The sequence below is a fragment of the Bison bison genome, unplaced genomic scaffold, assembly GCF_000754665.1.
Source record: "Bison bison bison isolate TAMUID 2011002044 unplaced genomic scaffold, Bison_UMD1.0 scf7180017864032, whole genome shotgun sequence".
Classification (NCBI taxonomy): Eukaryota; Metazoa; Chordata; class Mammalia; order Artiodactyla; family Bovidae; genus Bison; species Bison bison.
Genome location: NW_011494604.1, coordinates 1,542,462 through 1,554,973, shown reverse-complemented (window position 1 = coordinate 1,554,973; position 12,512 = coordinate 1,542,462). Strand labels below are relative to the sequence as shown.

The 12,512-nt window shown below is 38.9% G+C and overlaps 1 protein-coding gene across 1 annotated transcript in view; it reads left to right on the top strand.

Moving 5' to 3' along the window:
* Positions 1-12,512, top strand: part of PTPLB (protein tyrosine phosphatase-like (proline instead of catalytic arginine), member b) — an 89,093-nt gene that overhangs the window by 51,621 nt on the left and 24,960 nt on the right. The window contains exon 6 of the mRNA XM_010834410.1: positions 6,316-6,404. Coding sequence (XP_010832712.1) covers positions 6,316-6,404 — 89 coding nt within the window. The remainder of the gene's footprint in view (positions 1-6,315; positions 6,405-12,512) is intronic.

The window sequence follows — 12,512 nt, the reverse complement described above, 5'->3', positions numbered from 1 at the left end:
AAGTTCATCACCCTTTCAACATAAATTCTCACAATTATTTCTCAATTTATGACCTTGCTTTGCCAAAGATTTGCAGTGCTGACAGAGATATCTTTCTGAAACTGAGAAGCAGTCATGCCATTTTCCTGTTTACAAATGTTTTACTAGCCCCACATCAACTTCAGGGAAAATGTGCTAAAAATAAAAGCTATTCCAAAGCAAATCAGTTATAGCCTGAGAGTGTAAGTTCATGGGAGCAGGGACTTTTCCTTTCCTGTTGTACCCCCAGCATGAAGAACAGTACAGAGTAGGTACTCCAAAAATATTTGTTGAATTAAGTGATAGGTTCCTCTCAATACTTTTGTCCAATAGATAAATCTCATGGACCAAAGAACCTGGCTAACTACAGTCCATGGGGTCACAAAAAGAGACACAACTTAGCTACTAAACCACCCAACAACAATATATACCTAGTAATCATTTTGAATGAATTTTGATCTAGTAATAGCTTACTGATCAGGTTGCAGAATCTCTCTTTGTCATTTGGAAACAGCCAGTTGAAGCAGTCATCCACAGCAAAAGTGTGCAGTTTGGGTTGTTTTAATATGCTATGTTAACGAGCACTGTGTTCAAATAAAGGGTAATGGTATAACAGATGTGATCACAGTGGGACTGACTGTTACAAGTTGAGAAAAGATCTGCTGTCATGAGGGTCAGAAGTGCTGTATACTGGGTGACTGGTTGAGGTAGGTTCTGTGCTGTAGAAACTAAGTAAAGTGAGAGTTGGTATAGATGGCATCACTTGGAAAAATTTCAGGTGCCTAAATAGCAAGATTCTCTGGAACAGGCATGTAGGAACACCTGCAGGCAAAGCCAAAAACATCTGTACATCTGTGTCAAATTAGAAAGCATTGATCGGCTCTTTATTTCCTAACTTACTCAAATTTAAATTTACTGCTGAGGCAGTGCTAAAGCAGGCACGCTTCCATGCTGCTGGTAGGAGTGTATATTGATACAACCTTTTTGGAAAGCAATTTGGTGGTATATTTCAAGAGCTCTAAAGGCATTCATGCCATTTGACCTAGTAGTTACACTTCTGGAAAGTGTCCCAAGGAAATAATCCTTTTTTTTTAAAAAAAGGGTCTAAGCCTCAAAAAAATTTTAAGTGTTATTTTTAATACTTAATTACTTCATTTATAGTATCAAGAAATTGGAACAATATATATGTCTCACAGAAGGAGAAGAGATAAACAAATACATTCCACTCAAAGGGATATTATGACTCAAGTTAAAATATTTTTAATATGTTGTAAGATAGAAAATTTCTTAAAATGTTAAATGAGAAAAGCAAGCAACAAGAGTATAAACAATAGAAGTTGAACTGTATTTAAAAACAGAAGAAAAGACTGGTGGGAAATTTACCAAAAAAGTAAATCTTTATTTTTGGTCACCCAAACTTACTTGTTAAGGAAAGCAGTCAAATAATTCTTGTTTAGTGCTTTTGAAAGGGAAACATATAAATATCCATGTTTCCTAGGAAAGGGAGCTTTGTAGTAGAGAAGGGATAATTAGTAAAGCTGTATATAGTTGAACGGTGATACTCATCTCCAGATCTCCCAAACCCCTCTGTTTAAAATCACACTTCCAAAGCATTCTAATTTAATTTGTCAAAATTAGACAAATTTTGCAAAAAATGCACCCCTAGATGAGGGTCTCTCAAATCCTAGTCATTCAGTTATTATAAAGGCTGTGCATCTATTACAAGTGAATAAATTGACATTTTGGTTTGTTAGCTAGTCTCCTATGAATTTGATTAATGAGTTGGTTTTTCCCAAGAGACTAATTCTTGCTCTTAAGTGACATAAAATCAGATTTTTGAACTTGGAAGTCTGAGGTCCAGATCCTGGATTTTTTTGATCCCCAACCAAATATAGCAGCAGCCCTAGAGTACTGCTCAAACCATTAGCTGTCTAGCCTGTTGTTTCAGTGATAAAAGAAGAGCAGAAATTAAAGGAAAAAAATATTAATTTTTACATGATGAGCTGGTCTATGAGTTAAAAAAAAAAAGAAGCTAGAAAGAGTGGTGGTCTTTCCTTAAGTGACAAGTACTTGATAACTCATTTAGGAAAACCTTTGATTGTCAATGTTTTTTAGTTTTTCTTATTGGAATTGTGATCTGGCTAAGTATATTCACTTAATGTTTGACTTACTAATTAGCTTCTTTAGCAGTATTACATATTACACCATCAGGCTCTATACTTCATTTGTGCATTTGTTTAAATAAAAGGTTTATTCACATACCATTCGCTTCATTCATTTAGAGTGTACAGTTTTAGAACATAATCAATTTTAGAACATTTTCATTACCCCAAAACAAAACTGTGTACCTACTGACAATTACTTTCCATTTTCTTCCTAACCTCCTAGGCCCAGGTCACTACTAATCTCCTTTCTGTCTGTATAATTTTGCCTACTCTGGATATTTCATCTTAATTGAATTATATAATACATGCTCTTTTGTAACTGGCTTCTTCACTCAGCATCATGTTTTAAGGTTCATTAATATTGTAGCATGTATCATTACTTCATTTCTTTTTTCTATTACTATTTTATTTCTAATGTCCCATTGTATGGCTGTGCCACATTTTATTTATCCCTTCATCTGTTGATGGACATTTTTAATATTTCTACTTTGGGGCTAATATAAATACCACTATAAACATTGGTCGGAGAAGGCAATGGCACCCCACTCCAGTACTCTTGCCTGGAAAATCCCATGGATGGAGGAGCCTGGTGGGCTGCAGTCCATGGGGTTGCGAAGAGTCGGACATGACTGAGCGTCTTCACTTTCACTTTTCACTTTCATGCATTGGAGAAGGAAATGGCAACCCACTCCAGTGTTCTTGCCTGGAGAATCCCAGAGTCAGGGGAGCCTGGTGGGCTACCATCAGTGGGGTCGCACAGAGTCGGACACGACTGAAGCGACTTAGCAGCAGCAGCATAAACATTGGTATAAAAGTTTTTGTATGGGTATGTATATATAGATGCTTTTGAACTGTGGTGTTGGAGAAGACTCTTGAGAGTCCCTTGGACTGCAAGGAGATCCAACCAGTCCATCCTAAAGGAGATCAGTCCTGGGTGTTCATTGGAAGGACTGATGCTAAAGCTGAGACTCCAATACTTTGGCCACCTTATGTGAAGAGTTGACTCATTGGAGAAGACTCTGATCCTGGGAGGGATTGGGGGCAGGAGGAGAAGAGGATGACAGAGAATGAGATGGCTGGATGGATGGCATCACCGACTCGATGGACATGAGTCTGAGTGAACTCCAGGAGTTGGTGATGGACAGGGAGGCCTGGCATGCTGCGATTCATGGGGTCACAAAGAGTTGGACATGACTGAGTGACTGAACTGAACTGATACATGTTTTCATTTCTCTTGGGTATATATATTCTAAGAGTGAAATTTCTGGGTCATAGGATAATTCTGTATTTAACATTTTGAGCATTTTGAGGCAGACTGTTTTCCAGAGTGGCCGCACTATTTCCTAATCCCGTCAGCAATGTATGAGGGTTCCAGCTTCACATCCTCACCAATACTTGTTATTATGTTGTTGTTGTTCAGTTGCCTAAGTCATGTCTGACTCTTTGTGAGCCCATGGATTGTAGCACACCAGGCTCCTCTATCCTCCAGAATCCCACGGAGTTTACTCAAATTTGTGTCCATTGAGTCAGTGATGCTATGTAACCATCTTATCCTCTGCTGCCCCCATCTCCTTTTGCCTTCAATCTTTCCCAGCATCAGGGTCTTTTCCAGTGAGTCTGCTCTTCAAATCAGACGGCCTAAGTATTGGAGTTTCAGCTTTTACAACAGTCCTTCCAATGACTATTCAGGGTTGATTTCCTTTAAGATTGACTGGTTTAATTTTGTTATTATATGTCTTTGTAATGGTGGCCCTCCTAGTGGATGGACTTCCCTGGTGGCTCAGATGGTAAAGCGTCTGTCTACAACGCAGGAGACCCGGGGTTCGATCCCTAGGTCGGGAAGATCCCCTGGAGAAGGAAATGGCAATCCACTCCAGTACTATTGCCTGGAAAATCCCATGGACAGAGGAGCCTGGTAGGCTACAGTCCATGGGGTCGCAAAGAGTCAGACAGGACTGAGCAACTTTACTTTCACTTTCACTTTCCTACTGGATGTGAAGTGTATCTATCTCATTATGACTTTAATTTTCATTTCTCTAATGATGTTGAGCACCTCTTCATGTGCTTATTGACCATTTGCATATTTTCTTTGGAAAAATGTCTACTCAAATCCTTTGCTCACTTTTAAATTGGGTTTTCTTTTATTATTGAATTATAAGAGCTCTTTATATATTTTACATATAAGCTCCAGATTATACATATATATTTGTAGATACTTTCTCCTGTGGGTTTTCTTTCCACTGTCTTAATGTCCTTTGAGACACATACGTTTTTAGTTTTGATAAAGCCCAATTTTATTTCTTGTGCTTTTGTTTTCATATCTGATAAACCATGGCCTAATCCAGAATCACAGAAATTTACATCTGTGTTTTCTTCAAAGAGTTATTTTGCCTCTTACATTTAGATCTTTGATCCATCTGGAGTGATTTTTTATATTTGGTCTAAGAAAGTGTCCCAGCTCCATTCTTTACCATGTGGATATTCAGTTATCCCAGAACCATTTGTTGAAAAGACAAATATTTTTCCACTGATTTGTCTTGGCACTCTTGTTGAAAAATCAAGTGAATATGAACGTGAGGGTTTACTTCCAGACTCTCAGTTCTATTCCATATATTTATATGTCCATATGTTTATATTTTTATATTCATTCTATTTCCCTGGAGAAGGAAATGGCACTCCATTATTCCCCACTCCAGTATTCTTGCCTGGGAAACCCCATGGACAGAGGAGCCTGGCAGACTGTAGTCCATGGGGGTCACAAAGAGTTGGACGCAACTGAATGGCTAACACTTTGATTTTCATTCATTCTATAAAGGTTTATTGAGCATCTTTATATGCCAAGCATTGTGCTTGACATGTCCATTTTACTTGCTTTTGAAAACCAAACCGTACCTCTTCAAAGCCCACATCTTTAAAACTCATTCTAATAGGATGTAGCATCTCTTTTTCTTAATGAGATATAAAATAATTTCTTTCGTAGCCAAACCTATAGAGGTAATTTTAGCTTCATATGATTGCACATATGTCTTTTGGCAAGTTGTAGTTTGTCCAGCTATATAAATGCCCAGAAGTCTGAGTGATTTTAGAGGGCTTGGAAGAATGAAAATTGATCAGGGATAGTCCATTGAATGTATTGAAGATAAGGTTAGTTTTAAAGTGGATGAAGAATTTACTGCCTGTGATAAGGGGTTCCTGGCAAGTGTGGAGTTGCCCACATGCAACTTGACAGGTCTGGGAAGTTGGTAAGTCTAGTTACTAATAGCAGTATGACCAGAGAGAAATGGTGGAGGGGTTATTGGACTGGATACCCATAATTCTGCTTCCAGATTTTATTTTTGTAGCAGTTCCTTGCCAATGTGAAGTTACAGAGAGAAGAGAATATTTTTAGATAATGAATTATTACTCGGTTTAAAATGAATTAAAGGAGGGAAGATTTTTATATAATGGTGGTGGCTGGTCTCTAGATACAGACTGGTTGTAGGAATTGAAGGGAGAAGCCAAAGAAATGTAAACTTAGCAGAACTTGATAATTATCAAAAATAACTAAACATGATTCTAGCGTTATAACTTGAGGACATTGGAAAGATAATTGTACCAGTGCTTACCCTAATGAATAAGGTGAGAAAAAATGGTGTATAAACTTTGAGTTTGTCTGCTTGTTGGCAAAATATAAAAAATGCCAACCTGACTGTTAGTGTATCATATCCAGTCTGAAAGCCAGGAGCTTTCAACATTCTGTTGACACAAACTATTGATTTTCCTTTCCATAGTTGCCTATTAATTTCTGAAACCCATATTGTAAAATGAGCTTTCAATGTCTAATTTTAAGCATTAAGCAGTAGTTTTATTTTCTCTGCCTGTAAAAGTATTAAAAAATACTGTACTTTGTCAATGACTTTGAAAGACCTAGGAAAGTTACCTAGATTCCATGATTTGCAATTACCATTAACAATATTATTGTTTTGAGGGAGGAAAAAGTTTTAATATTGACTACACTGAAAAACATAGTCTATATAGCAATGTAGACGCTCATGATGGCTTTAAACATTAAAATGTGGATGTTTTAGGAAATCTATTACATTTTGAAACTCACTACAATACATTTATTTACCCATCCTAAATTTTCTTTCAGGAATTGTTCCGTCTTCTGTTGTCCTGACTTCTTTCCAGGTGATGTCAAGAGTTTTTCTAATATGGGCAGTAACACATAGTGTCAAAGAGGTAAGCATTTAAATAGACAAAAATAAAACAATGTCAGCATTAACAAGCTTCAGTCAACTTTTCTTTCTCACACGTGTATTATTGCTAAAGATGGAACTCCACAGCGTATCAATATAGCCCAAATAAAATTCACTTGTACTATAGGAATTTGGTTACTTGTGGGAAACATACCCCAAATATACAGAATTGAAAAAAGGAGACTGATTACACTAAGTCCTGAAGTCTCAGTTCCCTCTGAGGTTTGGCTGGTGTGGCTATGGTCTGCACCTCAGTTATATTTTTCTGGTTCCTTGTTTGAATTCAGCACCATAAACTCTGGACAGCTCCATCTTTGTAGTGGGACTGTTGGGGAAGTGAGGGACATAAATTCATTCCCAGTCCAATCTTTGTCGGACCAGGGTAAAGTAACAAATTTGTTCCTACCCAGTCCACTTGCATTAATGGACTTCCCAAGTGTGCTGAGTCCAATGGTTCAGGGAGATGAGTGCTCTTCTGAGGGTCTGAGGCAGATGCCCAGCCAGGCCAGCTTCTTATAAGAACTGGAGGGAGGAAACCATCATTACCATGGCTATAAATCCACAGCTCTCTTTCATTGTCTGGTATTGGAGAAGGGAATTGTTTTCCAGTATGTTTTTTGCTTTTTAAAAGTCCATTATTGTTAATGTCACCATGAGGCAGAGTACTGGTACCCACCAAGAAGATTCAGATTTCAGTTTTCCAGTCCCAGTAACTTACCACCAGCATTATGGGGTACTTTAGCCTCATGGAATGCACTTATCTATTAGCATTATCCTGGTGTTTTCTTTGTCTTCTATTACTCTGAAATCCCTGTCAAAACACTTGGTTTTTCAGGATTTATTTAGACAGTTTCATTTGTTTTTTAACTAGTGATTGTTTTTAACTTTTTATTAGCATGTGGTTTATACATTAAAAAAATGCACATAGTTAAGTTTTTACTGAAAATTGACTAAGCTAAGGTTGTTGTTCTTGTTACAGATCCACAGAATTTTTCTTTTAAGCTCATTTACTCCTTGAAGATGTCTGTTTACACTTTCTGTGTAGGAAGGATGTAAAACAATCTGATACTTTTACATGATCTCTTTTTAGAGTGGCCACATTTCTTTAAAAAAAGAAAAAGTCAAAAACAGGCAAGTAAATCCTAACGTGACATATTGCCCCTTGTTGTCATTCTTAGTTGTTTCTGGAGTAAGGAAAAGTTACTCTTCATTGGCTTCAACGTCCTTTCTATAAATCATAATAACCTGTATTTCTTCCTTCTTTCCTTTCCATTTAACCAGCAACTCATAGTTTTAACTTCCCAATAGTCTTAAGTGACCTAAACTTTCTTCCTAATAGTAACTCATTTATATTCTTAAACAAGTAATTATGTACTTCTAATAATTAAATGTTAGTTACATGAAGATAGAGTGTTATCAACTGTGGAGTGTAGTTACATGAAGATAGAGTGTTATCAACTGTGGAGTGTTTATAATCAGCCAAGAGAGTCAGATACTAGGTGTTCAGGAGCTAATGCTCCAGCTGATGGATTATTCATGGCCTCTGCTTCTCCTCTCTTCTGCTTCAGTAACCACTCCTGCTTATTTGCACTTCTGGCAAAGAGTATAGACAAGTAAATCAAAAATGCTTACAATTCAAGTTAAGCAATTGTTACCATATTGCTGTTACCAACATTTCCTAGAATTTTCTGGGCAGAGCAATAAGACAGCTTGGCTTAAAAAGCTATTAAATGTCTCTGTGGATTACGGTATGCAGACCTGGCCATTGCCCTTAGTAATCACCCACCTGACAGATGCACAGACTTGCCATTTAACAGATGGTTTCACATGTAGTGTCAACACAGTAATTTCAGTTATATGCTTGTTATGTTTGCATATTCAAAATTGTTTCTCTGCAGCCATTGTTACCCAATTCTACTATCATTAACATATCATTTTCTTAGGAATGTAGTAAATCTTACTGTCTTTCTGTCACCTCTTCTGTTTTCTTTTCATGTATACCCTATTGATTGACTTATTCCTTGCTCATGTAAATAGGATTCATTGTTTCTACTGCTCCATGATCACACTTCTTGTCTTTTCTTTGAAAAGAACCCATTCACTGTTTTGTTTATGGAAGTAGATTCCCTCTTGACCCACCCCCAGTTGCTGATAGGTAGCTTGAAGACCTGTTAGTGTGGCATTTCAGAGGCCAGTTTGCTGTCCGTCACCTGCTCCTTACCCCCCTTCTCTTAGCAAAGGCTATTTTTTCTGCTGTCAAGTTTCATGTTAGCTATAATTTAGTTTGTCCTATACAACATTATACATGGCTTCCCTGTTAAATGTCCATTCTTCTCTTTACTGAAACATATTTTAAATATCATTATTTTCCTTATATTCAGCTTTATTTTTAATGGTGGGAACCACACAACTAATAACTAAATTCCCAATAACTAATGCATAGGGAAATTGATTCCAGAAATAACTGCTTAATAAAATATATCTCACTTTATCATATTAATGTTCAAATTCTTTTTACAGTACATTGCTTTCATCCTCAGTTTCTTTTCTTACATCACATGTCCTCTAAAGTGGACACGCATGCCTTGTTCTCATAGCATTACATTTGGGTTTGGACTCTTGCCCCACCCTCTTTGGCCTGCCTGGATTTTTCTACACTCGTTCCTCTTGTTTTCTGTAATTGTACATGATGTACTAAGGTATAGCCTATATACATTTTAGGACTAGATACTACGTTTTTCATATTTGAGGTAGATTTTCTTTTAAGAGGCCCTATAGAACATGCATTCTTACCTGTCATTTTTATTCTCTGCTGCTGAGAACAGCAGAGAATAGAACAGCAGAGAACTAGTCACATAAATGTTGCCAGGTATATCAGAGAACTAAAAGAGGATCAGATGGTTTTCTTCTCTGACGTATAAGGATCCACCATCACTAGCAGAACTTCTTGATGAGCAGGATATTAAAGATAAAATGTCTCTATGCTCAAAAGCTTTTTCTTGACCTAACATAGCAAATAACCTCCCCACTTCTTTCCTTTTAAAGGGACTCTTTATATAAGCAAAGTTAAGCTTCTGATAACAAGTTCAGGGTGAGATATAGGGAATGTGGGATACAGGAGGAATCAGAAATTCTAGTTAACCTGTTTTCTTTGCAGTTTTTCCACCTGACCCCCAGAAATGAACTGGCTTCTGCGTTAGCCAGGATGGCAACTGCTACTGCCACATCAGGCTTCTGTGGGCATTTATTCCCCTCACCTTCTGTTTGCATCAGTGTCTTTGTCTCTTCATTGACCTGAAACAAAATTGATGTTTTTCAGAGTGAACTGCAGTAGGAAATGCCACCTTATGTCCCTTACTATGATCTCCCACCCCCCACCCCTATCCCCCATCAAAAACAGAAGTCCATAGCGCACATATTCTTCCTTCTCTAAAAGTAGCTAAGCCAAGCCCCAGATTCCTGGACACACAAGTAGGCCACTGTCCCTTTTCTTGGCCAACCCTCTTTGAAGAAGCCCCCACATATCCTCTCCTGAGTTCTCAGTGTGAGATTGCTGTGTTCTTGAGCAGAAGTCCCAGGTTACCGCTGTGAGCAGCAGTTAAATAAGAAGTTGTTGGGCTCTCACTGTGACTTAGCCTAAGTGCAGCGAACACCTTCAACACCTTACTAGTTGGGGTAACTTGTGTAAAATAGAGCTTTGCCCTGGATTGCTGAGCCGTCTCTCCTTTCTTCCTTACCCTTTGCCATCATTAGAGAAAAGGATGTTTTCTCACATTCCTCTGGAATGTCCTGTGAGTTCTCCTGATTTCACCAGTCAGCTGATTCCCACTTCTCTCTGGCATGCCACTGGACTTTGTGACACTCAAGTTGCCATCATTGTTAACTTCTCATCAAGCTGCCTACAAAAAGTCTGTCATGCATGTTTAAGAAAGTAATGTCCAGTTCTCTATCATTATGCTGGTTTTGATGTTTGTTGCATTACACTTTACAGAGGGCTTTATTAAAATATAATTATTCACTCTTGACAGTTGTCTCTTGGGGTAGGTTGTAGATTCCACTTAAAGCTTGGAAGCTAGAGTGGCAAACGACCGTCTGTCAAATGGCAGAGTTGAAAGTAAACTTCTGAATTCAAAGTCTTCCTCCTGCATTAAAGCTTGCTCTCACCAGTTAGAAATGTGATGCAAACACATTCTTACTTGTGTATGCTAATCATACTCTATCCCGTGTAGAGTTGAAAACACCCATTTCAGTTACCCATTCCAGTATTCTTGGGCTTCTCTGGTGGCTCAGACAGTGAAGAATCCGCCTGCAGTGCGGGAGATCTGGGTTGGGAGGATCCCCTGGAGGAGAGTATGGCCACCCACTCCAGTTGCTTGCCTGGAGAATCCCCATGGACAGAGGAGCCTGGCGGGCTGCAGTCCATGGGGTCGCAAAGAGTCAGACACAACTGAGGGACTAAGCACATCACATCTCGGATGCAGAAGCACCTTTCCTCTTCAGCAGTTCTGTCATACCACATGCATATTGAAATACTGTTCTCTAGTCAGATGGTTTATACATGAAATGTACAAATAATTGCAGGCCCTGGGTGCTTGTCTGCAACACTTTGCCAGTGTGCTTCTCTGCTTCTTTAGTGCTCATTTAGGGCTTCTGATATATCCCTCCAGTTAATTGACCTTTCTTCTTGAAAGTTCCAAGACTATTTTTCATACTGGCATATGGACTATTTGGAACAGAATTCCCCGGAAAGCTTCTTAGAAATGCACCTTCCAGGTCCCACCCCATATTTGATACAGAATTTTGAGGAGTGGAGACAGAGAACCATCACTGTTATTAAGCTCCTTGAATAATTTGATGAGATCTAAGATTTGAGAAATGCTCTTAGATACTGTAATGTGCTGTAATTTTCATTCAGCTTTCCTTTTTCTTCATTTTACTTCCTATCTCTGCTTAGTTTCCTGTAGGTATAACCAAGTCTCCCCATCTCTGTCCCTAGTTCAAGAGCCGTAGTCTTGTTCTTAGAGAATGAACGCCTGGAGTTCCCTTACCCAGCTAAGCGGGGGCACTGGAGCTTCTCGTGTAGTCTTCAAAATCCACTGTCCGTGGAACTGCAGCTCAGGTACATATAAGAGGAAGCTTGAGGGCCACCTTGCAGGCAGAGGCAGATTTGAAAGCATGGCAGGAAGAAAGTTAAAGTGTCATTTGTTTTGGGGGTGGGTTGCAGGGAAGGGCTGTATCGTGGGCATGTGCTCCTTGTTGCCTGGCAGTGCCACCAGGTAGGTCATTTATGACAACTTCTACCCAGGGAAATACTGCATCTCTTCTTGGGTTTTCTCAAGAAATATTGTTGTAGCCACATGTTCCAGGAGACAAACTCACTCAGAAGGACAATGCAGATAGTGGAGTGCAGTTTATTACACCAGCGGGCCCACGGCAGAGTCTCCTCTTTACCAAGGACCCCGACCAGTTTTTGTGAAAACCTTATAAACCCTAAATGTACGTGCCCAAACCCACCTCCCCAAATTCCCTGAAACTAGTCTGAACAAAGGAAAAGAAAGATACAGTCAAAGTTAACCCATGATTCATATGCCTTAGGCCTAGGTAGTTAACAGTGGACAATTATCAATAGGCCTGGGGTCATACCCCAATAAGCATAATAGAATTTATGATTCTATTTGGTTACACAGATAATTAGGGTATTCTTTTAGGCAATGGAGAGTCTAGGAGTGAGCCCTGGGGTTTTCCATCTGGGGGCCTGGTTTTCCAGTTGGTATGTCATTTTCATAGATACTGGGCATATAGCTCAAAGTCCACAGTCCAGCCCAAGATGGACTCCTGCTTTCAAGACGGAGCCTGTTCTGTCTGTTTCCTCCTTCAATATCACCTTCCTTGGATAGTTTTTTATTTTCTAGGTAAGTCAAACACTGTATTCTAGAACATGGAGGCTGAGCAGCCATATCTTACATGAGGGTTGGTGAGGGTGGACTTCGGCAGGCACTTACCTTGTGGCTTAGGACAAAGTACTTCACCTTTCCGAGCCTTGTTTTTGTCATCTGTGACAGAGTAATACTAGTATCTGCCCTGCTCATGT